This window comes from Melanotaenia boesemani, chromosome 7 (assembly GCF_017639745.1).
Source record: "Melanotaenia boesemani isolate fMelBoe1 chromosome 7, fMelBoe1.pri, whole genome shotgun sequence".
Taxonomy (NCBI): domain Eukaryota; kingdom Metazoa; phylum Chordata; class Actinopteri; order Atheriniformes; family Melanotaeniidae; genus Melanotaenia; species Melanotaenia boesemani.
The window spans coordinates 13,512,201-13,531,260 of record NC_055688.1 but is presented as its reverse complement, the minus strand read 5'-3'; the positions used below and the strand labels follow the sequence as shown (position 1 = coordinate 13,531,260).

The following is a 19,060-nucleotide window of genomic DNA, read 5'->3' as shown; positions in this document are numbered from 1 at the left end:
CCTGCTATGGATTTTAACACTGTTTTGATGTACAACTTTGAATCACAACTAATTAATCATTCTGGTGTGCCGTTTATCTGGAGGGGAAAAGAGGCACTTTTTGCATTAAAAATATGATGACAAATGTTCATTTGTGTTTTTATCCTGTAGAGCAAAATCTTTGCACAATGACTGTAGACTGGATGGATTTTAACACATTTGTACAAAACACAAAAATCTTTGGTTTCTAATAGGAAACGTTGTTGGACCCAGGCTGACCAAATAAGTAGTTTCATGTTTTTCTCCCACTCAGCACTGTATACCTGTTGGAGACTTCAGCACTTTGTAAGAGTAAAAACAATGCATCCCTGATCACTGAGGTTTATGTTTAGCACTAACATGTCACTAATGTTTTAGAAAAAGGTTCCAAGAGACTTCTGGAGGTCACTATTTAGAAGCAATTTTTTTTTTTTTTTTTTTTTTTTTTGTGAAATCTTTTGGAACAGAGGGTAAGTGTTTTTATAAAATTTTGTTTATTTAGCTATTTGCAGGTACAGGCATAGAATTTAGATAAAGAGCAATGGCATAAGATCAATATATGGTGACTATTACATGATATTTTGAGCAGGCTGCCAGCATTAGGGAAGAAGTCTACACAGGGTTTTTCACTAAGGAAATCAGCTAGTAGAAAAGTCAGGAATAAACCTCAAACATGCACAAAAATCATGTAATTTACAATCCTACATGAATGTTATTAGGGATGTAACAATACATCAATTTACCTGATTTTAAAGCAATCTGGCACCATCGATCAAACATCAATACAGTAAAGGGACACACACACACACACCAAGCTGCAGTGGCAACAGGACAGACGTGCACTTCTTGCAGCCTCCGACAACATGTGTGCTGGTCTCTGGATAGCAGCATGTGTGAAAGAGTGGATGAGAGCACCTGGCAGCCACTTGGCAACTTTCCGTCTCATTTCATCCTCTCTCCTAATGACTAAACGTGAGCTCGGCTCCTCTCTCATTCTGTTCACATAAGAACACAGCTCCAAGACCATTTCCACCAACAACCCCATTTATCAGAAATTTCTGGCTAATCGTAAGCGCCACACACTTTTCACCCTGTAGTGGGATGCTTGGTAGACAAACAGCAGAAAGTAGAATAACTTCACCCTCCAAAACACCTTAGTTGAGCTTTTTCTGTTATTAAGTGATTTTAATTCTGTTTTTTTTCTGAATTTACAACATGCTTTTGTATTTCTAGTAATTTGCTTTGTTTTGTTGAAATCAGTTAAATCTATTAAAAAAAATTAGAAGCATTTAGAAAGCGCAGACCTCCGTCAAGCCATAGGGTCACTGAGAAAAACCCCAAAAGACCCAACAGCCCACCCAGTACTCCTTATCTAACCCTCTGGATCCAAGATATCAACTAGGGATGCACCGATCCTATTTTATTTTTTTATTTTATTTATTTATTTTTTTTCTGATACTGATGTGAACAGAATGAGAGAGGAGCTGAGCTTTAAAATCCCTTTCCTATTTTTTTTAAACAGATAGAAATGTACTCAAGTACTTATTTAACAACTGTGCACTAGTAAAGCAATCTTAAATCAAATTTAACAATCTTAACTAAAGTAAAAATATAACAAATTTCTCCTGGTTCAGTAAGTGCCAGGAGTATAACAACCAGTGTAAAAAAATAAAGTGCTGAAACTGAAAAGAAAAAAAAAGGCTTCACTACCTTGATTAACATGTAAAAATACACAACAAAACCTCTTTGAAATGGTTCAGCCAGGGGGGAAAAAAACAAAACAAAAGCTCCACAAGATTGGTTGGTAGATATTCAAACTTATCAGAAATCAGCTCTTTACAATGGTTTAGTGCAGTTGCGCAAATAGAAATGACTTATCCACCTTATTTTTAACACCGTTATTTAACTTATTTAAATGTTTTCATGCCCCTTCTGACTCTACATGGTGGCACATTCACAATGTTACCCTGATGTGCAAAAACACATGCATGTGCACACGCTAGTGAGCATGTCAGAAAGTATGTGGCGTAAATAACATAATAACCAGGCTTCACAAATTTAACCTCCATCCCACTGTAAATAAATTTATAGGGATACTCATCAAGGAATTACTTAAGTGTGCTACTTATTTCCATTTATATTCTTACTCTGTTAATCCTATTGAAAATCTCTTATCTTTAAGCTCATATACTTACTAACAGTGTGCTTACGCAAAAATGAGACTCTTCATATGGGGTGAGTGAGAAGAACATGTGAGAGGCTGACTAACGCTGTGTTGCCAGTAAAACAACATGTGAGATGTTACACTTAAAGGAAATGTCTAAGTTAACCCGGAGTTCAGAGGAAATCCCTTGTTTGTCTGTGTATGGTTTCTTTGTCCCTGTTTTCCACAACACAAGAAGCCATCAAATGGATGGATGTCACAATGAGGGGGGTAGACATCTGCAGGTCGACCTGTGACTGCAGCCAACCAGACTTCTGCAACTGCAGCATTAGTCAGCAAAACTGTGTATATTCAGACCTATATAAGTATTCCAGGATCAGTTAGAGGGAGTTCTGACTGATACAGCAGCAGACTCCGTATGGTACTAGTCCAGGGGACAAATAATACAAATCCTGAATTCTGTATTTGCACATTTCTCATATCAATTGTAATTAATAAATTAGTTAACTGAGAGAAGTAGTTTGTCATATTTTGATCCATCAAAGGACACGCAGGAGAAGACCCTAAAGAGAAAGGTATAAAGAAAATGTGTGGAACAGTACCTTATTAAATAGGAAAGTGGGAAATTAGTACCTGCCTATTTAAATACTGTGGGAAGAAGTACCTGTTCTTTATAACTTGTGCATTTTTAAGGTTTTCTCTAACACCACCGATAAAACTGATGTGTTTGATCATAGTTTTATTTAACGTTTTCAGGTATCCATCAACGTCTCTGCTCTATCGTACCGATCTGTGGTCTAACTCAGATTTAAAAGGCAGCTGGGTCTCTCAACCACATGTTTTTCAAGGCCCAGCTCAGCTTCTGATCGGTTGTTAATGTGTTTATTGAGAGCAAAGCTGCGTTCATCTCACACCAAACACTTTGCAAGCCGGAGACGCGGCACAGTGCCGGAATACTTTAAGCCCTGAAATTAAACATCCATTACAAACACTGCTGAACAGAACAATAGTTTCACCAGATTAGTATGAAAAAAAAAAAAAAAAAAAAATCTGATAATTCCAACTTTTTGAGCTTTGTCATACACACATTACTCAGTGACCTGCTCTAGCAGATTTCTGAAGCTTCTCGGAACATTCACTGTCTAGGTTTTACACGTCGCCGCTTAATGTGATCGCTGAGGTAGTGTGAAAAAGTTACAGATGGCTGATCCTGTCCCTTCTTCCACTTTAAAAACAAATGTGAGGCTCTGCGTGTCGCATCGTTAGCACATGATGTCATTCTAAGTTCACAGCATAGGATTATAGTTAATAGATCTGCGCCTATGGATCGGGCCAATTGTCACCAATACCTGATGTAGAATTTTTTTAAATATTGGTACAGATACCGATGCTGATACCAATAGCAGTATGTGATCAGTGCATCCCTAACATCAATATGATCTTTGTCATACAGTGTTGGATTATAATAGCTACTATAATTTCATCTTGCTTTTGTTTTTTGCCAATGACATGTCCCAGTAAAGGATCCTCTAGAAAGGATCATCCCCAAAATGTAAGAACTTATTCCTTATTCCTCCATCCCTGAAAATTTAATCAAGATCTTTCCATAAATCCATCCATAATTTTTTGAGTTATGTTGCTAACAGACAGACAGACACACTAATGCCACATAACCAAACATAATAAAAAATGAACAAAAGCAGAAGAATGAATGCAGCATAAGCTTTAGCTATGCTCCAACAAATGTATGAGGAAGACTCAGATGGGGGAGAAATGATCAGGACCAAGTTTAGATATCCTTGACAATATGTTGAGGCAGTATTAATCTTTGGTTGCATCTAGAAGATGACCTGTTGCTGTTTTTTATAAAATTGTTGACTTCATTGTACTGAATGCATGGGTCCTCTACCGGAGACAGACAGACATACTCCTCCAAAAACATAACGTCCGCCTTGCAGGGGGAACTATTTAAAAAAAAAAAACTTAAAGGCAGCTTTTGATACGTCATGTGGGAAACAAAGGTTAAGGATGACAGTGACTTTAATTCTGATCTGGGACTTACTTCCCTGGAGCAAACAATTTGTATAGTGAAAATTTGACTAAATAAATAAAGAAATAAAAAGGAAGTGCAGTCAAGAAACAATGTAATTCAACATGCTCCAACAGTGTAATTCAGACCAACCTAATGGCTACTTTTTGAAATTAGGTGCTTGTACTGTTGCCTGCTAACAATCCCGTCTTTCGTTCTTTACCATTGTAGCGGATTCCAGCGTCTTCAAAATAAAGATTGGAACTTTCGTTTAATCGTGACTGAATTAAACATCTTTTGAGGATTTTCCCTCCTTACAGACTAACGGCCTCACTCCCAAAGTGGGGGTCTGACTCAAATTTATGATTTGGTTTCCAGCTCCACAGGTCAACAAAGGTCGACTCTCTCCAACATGGACTGGGAGAACTTCATTTAAGTTATTTACGAGATCTAGGAAATTTCTGAACTTTAATCTTCTGCAGCATAAATTTGCTTTTTAACCAAAGGATCCCAGATGCAACTCTTCATCCCAATGTCCACTTTTGAAACTGTCTCTTTCTTAATAGGAAACAGAACACCTGGACACACCAAGAAACGTTTATCTTAACATTCCAGAGGGTAATAAAGTGTCTTAAGGTTTCTCTGTGTCCCAGCACAGAGAAGACAAAGACTTTGCATGAAGATTAAAGATTATATTTTACTAGTCTAAAATGTTCATTTAAATAGATGCATATATACATATGTGTTTTATCTTGATACCCTGCACATGCAGATAATCATTATCATTGTGTACAAGGTTTAATCAACAAGCTTGATTAATTGGTGACCTGAAACTTTATTACTGTGTTTGTGTGAGATATAACCTTTTTACTATTGTAATGTTTTTTCGAGGATTCACTGGATTTTAATGATGTCTCATTTAAGGCTTTAATAACTTGGATACATAGATATATTTACAAAATGTTTAATTTGATAACTCTTTACAACATGATCAGACCAGCCCCTCTGGATCTGCTATTTGACCCAAAACCAGCCCACAAGACTGTTATTGGTCAAGATAATGGTCACACAGCCTTCCATGGGGTGGGTCTTCAAACTAACACTTTTTGAACTCAGAACAAAGAGTTTAGTTGCGCTCTTCCTTTTTGTTTCTTCCTCTTTTGGTCCTCGCCGCTTCAAGTTGACTTCAAGTCAACCCATCCTCTCTAGACATGGCTTTCTTCCAGAGTTAGGACACTTGGTCTGAACGCCAGAGAGAAAGAGAGAGATGCTACCAGAGAATTAAGTTTGTAGTGATGTGAAGCACATCACCCGATTCTAAGTTAGTGCCTGCATTTAAGATGCACGATCCATTTGATTCCTTTTTTTTGGACTGATTCACTCCGTTAGTTCATTCCTTTTTTCCAGCTAATACTTCGCTTTTCTTGAGTTTTTTCTTTTTTCTTTTGGACTTTTAATATTGATCCTAAATTTTGATCTTTACTTTGGATGACTGGTTAACGCAGGCTGATCAAAGCTTCAGAACCAGTGCTACGGAGTTTTTTTGAACTGACCTAAAGCTAGACATTTTTCATCTTTTGCCATATCACCGCAAGTCATTCACTGTCCATCATCGATACCACCAGCCGAGCCGCGGGAAAGTCCGCATCCGCAGAGCTGCCTGATCCAAACCTTCGGACCACCACGTGACACATCTTCTGGCCTTCTGGAAGTCGCTCGGGATCCAAACCACCTGTGCTAACTTCCTCACTTGCCATCAGAGTCACCACAACGGTCGTAAATCGGCTCGTTCCAAACAGAACCGGACGAGTCCTGCTCGGATCAATTCTCTGCTTTTCTGCTCTAAGGATGGTTGATTGTCTGACAGTGACCTTAGTAGTTCTACCTCTTAGTTAAACTTCCAGCTTTAAACAGATGAGATTCAGTTTTCCCTCTTTCCTTAGAGATCTTTTTCAGTCCTGAACCTTAGTTTAATTAACACCGCAGGTTAATTAACTTTTGTTCTTTTTTTGCATACATTTCATTCATTCTGACACCTTGAAATAAGATTCTGGTTTGAACTCCATATTCTGCATTTTACAATGTTTGATTCATTTTCCCATGCGAAGTCCTTTGTAAATATTTCCTTTTCATTTATGCATGATTAGACTAGTAATAAATATTTCATATTTATCCTAAACTGGTCTGGTTATTGTGAACTCCTCCTTTGAACCGTGTTTTGGGTCCCTTCGACTTAAGAATTCACGTTATTAGCGTCCTGAGACTGATTGATTGATACCTGATTGATTTGACTAGCTTGAATTAATTATTTTTTAAATTAATTAATTTAGTTCTCTAATGGTGTGGTGGTGCCCTGAGGTAATCAATAACTTAATTTTATGAAATATTTATGAAATTATTAAAATCAATAATTTTATTAAACATCTTTAATGTTTAATGACGCTAAACGCTACACCTTAATATTTGTTTGAACACAGTAGGGACTGTTTCAAAAGCAAACATTTGTCTACTAAACAAAATGGGAGATGAGTACTGAATAGTGAAAACATTCACCAATACTCCGGTCTTGCCTGACAGCAAACAATGACAGATTGCAATCTACTGTTGCTAACAGTTTTGCCAACAGGTACACAAAGAAAGTTTGAAATATAATCTGAAATGTAGGTGAGTTTCAAGCAATAAGAAGTTATCTGTATTCTCCTGCTGTGATAATAATTAAAGACAAGTCTGAGGAAAAAAGTTGGATAATATTTATTATGCATTTTAGTATAAATATGCAGATAACTTGAAAATTTAAATTCAATTTGGACATAATGTAGAGTGAAATAAGTTGTTGTGAATGGGCAGCATGGAACTTTATACGGTGACGGGATGTTTAGACACCGATCCGGTCCATCCTTCCTATGAAAGGGATATTTAAGTTAATCTCTTGTGAAAGCAGGAACCAACCATTAATATAATGTTCTTTCTTATCATTACTGTGTTGACCTTCAGATGGAGAAAGACGCACTACCATTGCCAAGCCTTCATCATTATCCACTGTAAGTAGCAGGGTTCATGCAGATCACTAAGAATTATTGATGAATCTCAATTAGATTCGTCTCACTCAATTTAATTCCACACATTGAGGATATGGTTTGCCAAAACTTATGTGCATCAACATCCGGGGACTCTTTTTACAATAAAGATTAGTGTTGATATTGCAAAGTGTGCAGCAGTTATGCTTCCATTGGCAGTCCTGATCATTTCCATGACATCCACTATTCACTTTTTTACCCTGGTCTGTGTCATTTAAAGAAGCAGTCTGATGCTCTTTGAATTAATATTCTCCTTAGAAAACACAAGTGGTCTAAGATTTATGACATGAACAATTTGTGCATTGAGTACTTAAAATAAAAAAGAAAAAAGGAAAATAAAAGAAAGCAAGAGTTAAAGAAACTGGTCAAGATGCCAGATTAGTGTTGTCTCATCATAAGTGAATTAGAATCAGAAATATCCACAGAATTAGAAAGCAAAATTGATTGGATGTAAAATCCAAAAATATGAATAAGATCTTTTTTCAATTCCACAAAAATCTGTATTATACTAATTTCACACCAATATAGCTCAATAACAGTTTCTTAAACCCAGTTAATCACCCTTTTTTACTTTAACAGGTTTTGTCTTTGTTAGATTTTAAATTTCCAAACCTTATTGTCCTTTCACCGGCTAAACTAAAATGCAATTTAATGTAGTTATTTTTAAGCTAATATATATTCAGCCTTTTGTCTTAGTGTCATAGGTTTGGTGGACGGGATAAAAAGAAGTTGAGACTTATATGGGGGGAAGTGATATGAAATAAGTAACCCTGGGTCATACTCAGACTTGGGCCTTAAGAAAATCTAGTTTTCTGTTACACAGAAGCAACATAGCTCAAAATATCATAACAATTGATAATTTTGTGATAAAAGTACTAAATTTGTAAGATATGTTAATAGATGTACAGGTAAGAAAACTGGACACTGGGACATCATAAATTCACCTCCTGGTGGCAGCAACAGCCATATTTAAAAATGTCGGTCAGAATTTGATAACTGCTATAATGTGTGAGATTTACATGCAATTAAAAACAAAGACTCTAACACTGATATACTGTAAAACCTATAAAAGTACTAACCAACATGAGCCAAGATGAGCGAATTTAAAATATCACCCAAATCTTTAATTAATGACTATTTGGAGACAATTTAAAAACAGGGCAGTAGCCCAAACATGATGTTGGTAATAATAATAATAATAATAATAATAATAATAATTTCTCAGGTTAGCATGGTCATTTTGGCCTTTTAGCTGAGAGTCTCCTTGTGATTTTGTTACATGTTAGGATCGGAGCTTCCTAGTGTGTGTAATCTTCTTCTGTATTGTACAGATCTCATGCTGCCCCCGGAGGGTAAGAACTAAAGAAGAAGCTAGTCTGACGTTTGTTTCATTTCAGGTCACAAAGAATCAAGGTGGTATTTTAGTTAACTCTAAAATTATTAATTGTGGTGGTCGAGACTGATTACAGTGTCTAAAAGATTTCTGCTCCAAGGCCAAGGATGTCAAACCGGCTCAACATCCTCATCTTCAAGGCCCTCACATGCCTACCCTATAATATACCCTGCTCCATAGCTAACTGAACTGAACTTGTTGGGATATAATTCAACTATCACTATGCCACATTATTAATATGTTCTTTTTTAGTGTTGATTTATTTTGTAACAATAAATATTTTCACAAGTACTTTTATGTTGATGGTATGTCTGGTCTATAAATCATGAAATAGCAGCTTGCAGTTGTTAAAATGTGCTATTTCAGCCATTTTGGAAAATGGCTGCCAATGTCACCAGAATACAAATATGCAATGTCCTAATATCCAGATTTGTTCAAACAATACTGTTGAAGATATGTATCAAATTTAGTGCTTTTATCATAAATTGAACAATAGGTTACCTATGCTGCCCCTCTACCACAGAATCTATCAAGGTTCCTTCACTGCTACACCTAAGTCGTAAATGTCATTAGTTTAAAATGTCTTAATATATTAATGTTTTAACCCCTTAAAATCCTGCCATTTTCGCCTAAAACAGGTTGTATGGATAAACTAGTTTTTTGTTTTGTTTCACATCTCAAGAATTGTAGCTTTCCAATGGTGTACAACATGTAGGTACTTGCAACCGGGACTTAGTGAAATACATATTTATCAGTCACTTCCAACCCATAGTACATGTGGTACCAAGGGGCTAATTCGAATTATAAAAAACAATAAAATAATGGTCTGTACGTTACGGTTTATGGTCTGAAATGTGAATGATGATGACTAAACTGCAAAAAAGAACCACAAATTATGGTATTACGTTAAAAATTTGAGGGGCCCTCAGTTCAACTGTCTCTAAGAAACTGATAAAGAAAACATGATTACTGAATAAAAAGACATGTAGACCAAACACCGGCTAATGAAACACGTTCTCAATACACTTCACAAGAAACATACAACACATTCCACAGAAGAAGAGCCTGTTGGCAGGAGGATCTACCTCCCATTCTGCTTCTAAAGACTCTAGGAACCTAGGATTGTGTTCTGGGAGCGCAGTGCTCAGGAGGGGCAACAAGGCACTATGAGCTCTTTAGGAGAAGATGGAGCCTGACCGTTAAGGGCTTTATAGGTTAGAAGGTTTAAAACATTTTTTATAGTATAGCTTTAAACTATATTCTAAATTTTAGAGGAAGCCAATGCAGAAAAAACAATAGAGGAGAGGGTTTCTTTTCCTGGTTCCTGTTAATACACACGCAGAAGTATTTTGAATCAGCTTAAGAGTCTTTGGGGACTTGTTGGGGCAGCCTAATAATAAGGAATTGCAATAGTGCAGCTTTGGAGTAACAAAAGCATGGAGCAGCTTTTCTGCACCTGTTTGGGAGAGGATGTGTCTGATTTTTGCAATGTTTTTTAAATGAAAGATAGCAGTCCTCAAGATTTGTTTAATATTGAAGTTGATGGATGGCTCCTGATTGAAGATAACCACTAGGTTCCTTACAGTAGCGCTGGGGCCAGGGCAATGTCATCAAGGGCAGCTTTATTATCAGATAATCTGTTTCTGTGGTCTCCAGGGCCAAACACAATGACTACAGTTTTGTCTGTAAAAAGTTGCAAGTCATCCAAGTATTTATGGCATTAAGACACACTTAAAGCCTAACCAACTGATTGGTTTCATTGACAAATATACCTGGGTGTCATCAACATAAAAAAATTAAAGTTGATGGAGGGTTTTCTAACCACATTGCCTATAAGAAAACATATATAAAGCCGAAAGAATTGGCCCAAGCACAGGGCCTTGTGGAATTCGCGTCTAACGTTTTTAAGCAAAGGGGGTGCCTGATTAACATATACAAACTGAAATAGACAGGATTTAAACTAACTTAATGCAGTTGTTTTAATGTCGATAAAGTTTTCTAATCTCTGTGACAGAATCTGGTGGTCAACAGTGTCAAAGGCAAAGAGGAAAGCGAGGAGACCTGTCTCAGAGAGGCGACCTTACTCTGACGCCATTTAGACACCATTTGTACCTTTCATTAGTGCTGTTTCTGTGATGTGATGAACTCTAAGGCCTGATTAATAATTTCTTAAATAAACTATTGCTGTATAGAAGGTTGCATAGCTGTTTGTCAACTGCTTTCTCCAAGATTTTAGAGAGAAGATTAAATATTGGTCTTGGCTAAAATACCTGAATCAAGAGTATTTTTGTTTTTTTTAGAAGCGGCTTAATAGCATTGTACTTTAAAGGATTGTGGCTCTTAGTGAGCTAGCAAAGACTGGTTTATTATTTCTAGTAGAAAAGGACTTAATGGATTAAGGGAGAAACTTCTTTCAGCAGTTTAGTTGGGACCTAAGAGACAAATTAATGATGAGGAAATCATTGAAGTTAATTTGATTGGAGAAAAAAAATTCCTACCATACATAAGGGTTAGTTTTTTCTAAGGTTCCTGAGTTTGATGACAAGTTAGTGCAGTGAAGCTGGTGGTGTATTTTGTTTTTAATAGTTATGATTTAATTATCAAAAAAAATTCATAAAATTATTACTGTTGAGAGTTGTGGGAGTACATGGGGCAACAGAGTTATGACTGTCTGGCTACAGTGCTGAAAAGAAACCTAAGATTGTTTTTATTTTCTTCAATTAATGTTGATTAATAGGTAGCTCTGGCACTGCAGAGCACCACCTTCCTTTAAGTTTTAAGGCCGTCTTGCCAGACTAAGCTGGAGTCTTCCAGTTTAGTGGAACGCCATACTCTTTCAAGTTGTTGCAAATGTTGCTTCATTTCACGGATTTGGACATTGTTATATGGAGCTAACCTCTTTTTTTTTTATTTTCTTCTATCTAAGGAGAGCAATAGAGAGTCATTTGCAAAAACCACAATTAATGAGGTTATAAATATGAGAGGGATTAAACATAGGGGTCATCAGCTGTGTTAAGATGTTGCATTAAACTAATTGTTGATGGAATCACTTCCTTTGGTTATTGGCTATTGTACTATCAGACAGGTGTTTAATGAAAATAATTTTGTCTAGGGGCATATAATCCAGTGATAGAAATGAAAATGCTTAAATATTGGCCCAATAAAAGAGGGTTTTGTGGAAAAATCGTAAGTTGTTCAACATCAATGCCATATACTAGAACAATATTGAGGGTATGGTTAAAACTGTGAGTGGATTTATTTACAATCTGAAAGAAACCTATTGAGTCTAATAGCGACATAATTGCGGTGCTAAACTATCATTATTCACATCTACGTGAATATTAAAATCGCTTACAATAATTATTTTATCTGTACTGAGAACCAGATCCAATAAAAGCTGAGAATTCAGATAGAACTAATGGGCCAGGAGGGCAGTACACTATGACAGGCTGAGTGAGAGCGATTATGAGCAAGGCTTTTGAAAGAGCTATAGTCTAATTTACGTAGGTATAAGGTTAATTAATAGGCCTGATTTAAAAATAGTTGCAGTTCCTCCTCCTCGGCTGTAGTCTTGGGGAATTTGTGTGGCTGGGAGGAGTGGCTTCATTTAAGTTGACATATGGGTCAAGACACGCAAGTGCCCTGAAAGGCTAGACAGACAGTTTTGCAAGGATTCATGAGGCAAATCCTGCAGCCCTTTGTTTAACCCAGAAACTTCTGAACGCGGTGCTTATAAGCTGATGGTGCACTAAATTCTAGAGCCTCTCTAAAGAAAAAAATAAATAATTAATTAAAAAATAGGAAACAAAGTCATTTTCCTGCCTATAAAAAACCTGCACTCCATGCATGCACAATGAATTGATTACAACATACTATATGAAAGTTAATACAAATTAAATTGAAGCAAACATCTAAAGTGAGGTGGAACAACAGGAAGTCTTTCAATAATTCTGTCTGAAGAAAGTGCAGTGCAACACACTGCTCCTTAGTATTACTGTGATGAGTTATTAAAGTGTAACTCAGTCCCAGGGGGTGGTGTGTAATTTTAGAATTAATATACAATTTAGAGCTTGGTGTTTGCAGCTTTTGAATTATTCAAATGTACTCCTGGAATGGGCTTGGATCTGGTAGGGTTAAGGCAGTTGCCATGCATACAAATGAATACATTATGTTGGTATCTGAGAGAAAGGATGATGACATAGATTAGGGGGACATAAATATTTGTGCCAGGCAAGAAAACAAGGTTTATACCCTCGTGCTGAGATCCAAACTCAAAGGCTGTAACATACTAATGAGAACAGTCAAGAATGTCGAAGTGTTATTTAAGACTGGTAGTACAGTCTGTCTGTGGGATAATCTCTGTGTCTGAACCACATCAGGGTTACTTACTGAGAATACACAGGTCAACACGTATTATTCAGGTATGGGATTTGATTAACAGCTTTCTGTGGTAGGCTTTTCTTGTGCTGATACAGAGTTTCTGTGAGGTGATGTTTGTGGCAAAAGCTTAGGGCTGCTGGATTATGGGAAAATGATGATCACGATTATTCTGACTGAAACTGAGATCTCGATTATTTAACACAATTGAAGAAAGACAGATAGAAAGAGAGATAGGTAGACAGATTAATCGCCCAGCCCTACAAAAGCCGATACTGTAGTTACAACGTTTTCAACAATGGACAAAACCTGGAGTCCTCAGCAACGATATAATTCCTTGCTATAAGAGTTGCCAAAGTTTTGGTGATTTTCTCCCCTCTCTGAGTGGGAAGACAACAGCATTTTAATCATTCTTGACTACTTAGTTGGGCTGATTGTGTTCCTTGAGGTAGCAGCATTAAGATCAGGGGGTACACAGGTAACATGCTTCAGCTGTATTATCAGCATATTTTATTCCAGATTTAGTTTGTCATTTTATGGCAAGCTTAATTTATTTTTGTTTAGATTTCCACCTGCAAACACTTTGTAGGGAAAAGGTCAGAAATCTCACAAATTTGTGTGATAAAACACTAGAAGCTGGTATAAAAGTTGCAAAATTATTCAATCCTAGAGGGTACATTAGGATTTCAGTCAAAAGGAAAATAAAAATTCAAAAATCCAGTCAGTAAAACAATGTATGGAGACAAAACAAATCAATCAGCTAAAACCAGACTAAAAGTACAATAAAATTTACTGCTGCATTTACCAAAAGTTAAATCATCTAATACTGTGGATTTGAAGGGGGAAAAAAGCATAATTGCAATTGTGACTGTGCCACAATCTGCCAAAACAATAAGTGTCATCACAATTATATAGCTTATGACTATATTTCCACCTTCCTCACCATAGAAAAACACTCAAAGCCATGGTTATCAATGATCATGAGCTGAGGCAAGAGAGGCACAAGTTTTCAAACACTGTTAAATGTACTCAATACTGCAATACTTTCAGCATTACTCTGGACAATGAGTTAAAGTCATGACCAGGTTATCTTAACAATAAAAAGCAAACAAACAAAAACGTTTAATATAACAAGGCTTCATCATTGCAACAAAAGTACTCAGGCAGCGCTGGGCCTTGCTTCTGTGCATATTGATTTGGTGCACATGTGGGGGCAGGGCTGATGTAGCAGTGTGTGAGCTGATCACTAAAAACAAAGAGGGACTGCACACAGCTCTCCAGCAAAAGAAGATTCTTCTATTTTAGATAGTAAAAAATTACTAAAACAATTACCCCAGCAGATAGGATGTAACTAAAGTTCTGTGGGTCAGTCTCATGGTTACTTTCATGTCTCCAAACAGGTTTACTCATTCTCCCCCTACATGCATTCAGTCTTCTCTCCTGCTGGCAGCTCAAACAATGTTTTGCAGCCAGAAATGGGAGTATATTTTGATGTGGTGGCCAAACACATTGGCTGCTGTCACATTTAATTGTGTTGAGTGGCAGGTTGTTTGCTCCAATGTTAGATTAGCTAAAACAGTGTAATGCATATGACCAAGATCAACACAAAATTCATTTTAAACCATAAAAATAAAAAGAAAAAACAAAAATGTCTGACTGGGACAATAAGATTAACTTAAAAGTTCAATCAGGTTTTTCACACAGCTTTATTCAAATAATGTAAAATTCCATTTCACTTTCAGCTTTTTAACTCATTTGTTGTTTATCTCTGTTGCATTTATTTTGATTTTGTGCAGAAGTGTATTCATTCAGTTAATATGGATTTTTTTAAATGATTATATCCTTTTTTTCCTTATATTTTCTACTGCCTACTAAATACTGATTCTGACTGAAGAAAGAACTCATCTAGCAACAAGATGGAGTTCACATTATTAGAAATACTGAGCGCTGCTCCCTGGACAGGTCCCCAGTCTAACACACACAGAACAAACACCTAATTACTCTCTACCAGGACTTAAATCTTTTTGTAGGAGTTTCAAAGCTAAATTGACCAATGCAAATAATAAACGTTTACCAGTGTGGATGTTGAAATTTGGATTATTTATCATTTCTGCACAGTTCTCTTGCCTACTTGTTATCCAAGCTGGAAATGAGTTTGCTGAAAACTAGCCAAAGTGAGATTTCCCCCCTCAGCTCACAGAACATGGTGCATTAAAGTGAATCACAGAAGACAGCTGGGGCCGCCCTTTATGGTAATGCACCCTCTACAATTACTGCTACGACCTTCCCTGGTGAAGAAAAATGGAGAGATGTCCATTTAGCGGTCCTTTCAGACACTTAGTGGCAGACATGTTGGGCAGCAGGACCACCTTTTGCCTGGCAATGACTCTTGTTCAGAGGAGACAAGAGAAGACATTAGAAAGGTGACAAGTTGACAAATGAGATGCATCTGTCAACCAGCAAGAAGACCATGGCACATTCATTTATCCACAATGTCCAGTACCACACTGGTAGATGAAGCTGATTGGAAATAATGGTGCCAACTACAGCTGCAACTAATAGCTTTATGCACTCTAAATTAAACCAACTTGCAGTTATTTTTAAAGACATACAAGAGGTTGGTGTTCGCAGATGGGGAATTTACATTTAGCCACTGAAAGTGCAAGACTGGCAGTTGCCAAACAAAGTAGTGAATCACATCCTCTTTGCAGAGGTCACACTTGACATCTCTGCATTGTCACTTTTTTTATTTGAAAGACCCCAAATCAAACTTTCTTGCTAATAAAAGAGAAGTTGAATTTTCAGTGCATGCTTCAAATGTTCATGAAAAAAACTATGTATGTAACTATGTAAAACTATATTTTGAAGTAACAGTCTGTTGCAAGGTCCATCAGCAGTTTAGTTCAAGTCATGATTCATATGTTATAAAAAAAAAAAAACAAAGAAAAACAGAGCTCTTGTATGCAAGAACTTGTGAGGTATATAAGGTGTAAAAAAAGTGAAAAATGGAAATACCTCAGTATGTTTACACCCATTTCTTGACTGAAAAATCTTTTGTTTTTAGGGAAAGAATGCTTTTAATAATAATCTAACATAAAAATCCCTTAAACCATTGGTGGTCAAAAGTAGATGTACTTACAGTAGCCCATGTTAGGCCCTCCATTAGACAACAGCCCTACATATAGCTAAATGTAGAAAGATGGCTGTGCATTCCATGTTACCAGCAATGAAAGAAGAAGAAGGAATGAGGAATGAGGAATGAGGAATGGAAACTCACCCTTTGCCTTCAAGCTGTCAGGCATCCCATCCTGGCAGAAGAAAAACACAAAGAGAAAGAGCAGAAGATATTAAAATTATAATAAACCATGAGATCACCATGAGAGAAAGTTGCTCCCACTCTGCTGAAACTGTGAAGTTCTTGATCTTTGTATCATACAAACCGACTTCTAATGGCCTTTGAAAAGAATAACCAATTATTTTTGTAAATAGCTCAGGGTTCAATGAAATTCATGTCAATGTAGGTAAGACACAAAAATCCAAGGATTTCAAGCTGACTACAGAGACCTAAAACAGTATTTGAAAGACAACATGGCAACACTACATCACTAAGGACAGGGATGTTTTATTGATGTTGCATGGTCATTTGCTTCGCTTACATGCTGCTATTATTCCAGATATGGGTGCCATAATCACTTCACCTAACATCTTATTTTGTGCAAGGATATTTTAGCTATTTATTGCAGTTTTCTAAACATACACTTAAGATCTAATTTGTGTTTTAACTGTTCCTAGTTATTAAAATAATCGCATGTAAGATTAATGGCTTATTCACCCATATTACGCAACAGTTTTAAAGCATGATTGATACCTATTCAAGTTATTTTATTTCACTGTTGCATTAACACTTTCCCCTCTATTTTCTAATCAAAATGTGACAAAAGAAAATGCAGTTAGTAATCTTATAAAACATGGTAAGACGACATAGAAGATACAACAACTACAGCTATGAGTCACCACACATTAAATTCAGCTCATTTAGAGTGTGCTAGGGGATCATTATTGTAGAAAATGCTTCTATCAGGACTACTTGTCAAAGTAGTTGCTCTCCACAAACCATGAATCCAAAAGATAGAGGCATAAATATTTGATTTCTGTACAGTGCAATTCTCATCGTTCTAGTTCTTGTACAGTAAAGCTGGGCTGCCTTTCTATTAGTTCAAACAAGGAGGTGTTTTTGAAAAGGTTGAATTACGCAACAAGTCAATAATTAACAACAATCCATAACTATTAATGACATAGTTTCAAAAGATTTTAGGTTAATTAATAGTGGTAGTAGTACATTGAAAGTATTTTTTTTTTTTACTAATTTAAGGTATTATCCATTAGATAACACTGGTTTAACATTAGTTTTTTGCTTTTGGCAAGTATAAACTGTATGTTTGGAATTCTCATATTAATTAAAACAGCAAAGAGTAGATATAATTAGATCTGCTCCTGCTAATGAAATCCTTAAAGGCAGGGACGTGCATCTGAGTAATTTTTTGATGATCTACTATATTAAAATAATCATGGGTAATCTGAGTACAGTCAGGTCCATATCTTTGGATGCTGACACAAGTTTATTTATTTTGGGTGTTTACTAAAACATATTTAAGATCGTTATCTAATTAAAGTGCAGACTCAATTTTAATTTTAAAGTGTTCACATCTAAATTGGAGGGAAAGTTTAGCAATTACACCTCTTTAAAATGTAGCTGCACCTTTTTTAAGGGACCAAAAGTAATTGGACAGTTAACTCTAAAGCTATTTCATGGGCTTCATGGGTTATTCCATCATTAACCCATTATTAATTGATCAGGTGAAAGGTCTGGAGTTGATTCCAAGTGTGTCATTTGCATTGAATGATGTTGTTGTGAACCCACAACAAGCAGTGAAAGGAGTTCTAAATGGGTGTGAAATACCCTGTAATGTGACCCTACTCTTACATGACTTACAGAGGCTCGGTAAGATCTTAGCAAATATATATATATATATATATATATATATATATATATATATATATATATATATATATATATATATATATATATAGGAAGTGATGTCAAGCGATGTCACCACGCGCATACACGCTTTGAAATAAATCCAGTATGGTCATTTTAAGTCATTTTCCTTTAGAACAGGCTTATATGTTGTTCTTGTATCAAAAAGTGAACAGTCTGATGCTATTTATCTGATTTACATGATGGCATGTCATAGCTGTGCCTGCTCTCTTTGTCCACGGAAGTGAGCATACATACGCATACATGTGTGCACTCACAGGTTTTCATTGGACGTTGCCCAGCAGAAAATAAGACAAATATATGAGAGTTTTCAACATTCTCTCAGGCAGGTAAAGATGGGAGCATCTTCTTCCAGTCATTGCAGTGTGTCACATTTCCAAAGATTTCAATTTTGCTGATATGCAGATTGCAAAGAACAAAAATCGCCTGCATGATGGGGAAGTAAAGAACACACTCTATTTTATTAACATCATATCGTTATCTGAGATCTGGACTTTAAGAATATTTAGAGTGACTCCGCTGAATGAAACGGTTTAATCAGAACATTTAAAAAGTATGTTTATTTATTTATTTATTTATTTTTTCCCTATCACAGCATCTGGCTGTGAATCTGGGAAAACACTGTGCATGAAGATGCATCAGAACAGATTATTACAATAATCTGATTACTCCCAGAAAACTGATTTTGATTGTCATGTAAATTGATTTGTTTTTTTTTTAAAAAATGTTTATCTGAGAATGTCCTTAACCATCTATTCGAGAAAAATAGGCGGTGTTACACTACTACTTCCTGCTTTGCTGCATGTCACATACATCACATTACAAATTAACAATGACCCAAACCGAAAGCAACCCAGAAGTTTTTTTAAGGCAAAGAAGTGGAATATTCTGCACTGGCTGAGTCTGTCATCAGATCTCAACATGGTTGACCATGAAATTCACT

At 36.2% G+C, this 19,060-nt stretch overlaps 1 protein-coding gene across 2 annotated transcripts in view; it reads right to left on the bottom strand.

Moving 5' to 3' along the window:
- Window positions 1-19,060, bottom strand: part of fstl5 (follistatin-like 5) — a 198,387-nt gene that overhangs the window by 148,188 nt on the left and 31,139 nt on the right. For both annotated transcript variants that reach the window (XM_041990335.1, XM_041990334.1), the window contains exon 3: window positions 16,336-16,366. In XM_041990335.1, the coding sequence (XP_041846269.1) occupies window positions 16,336-16,366 (31 nt within the window). The remainder of the gene's footprint in view (window positions 1-16,335; window positions 16,367-19,060) is intronic.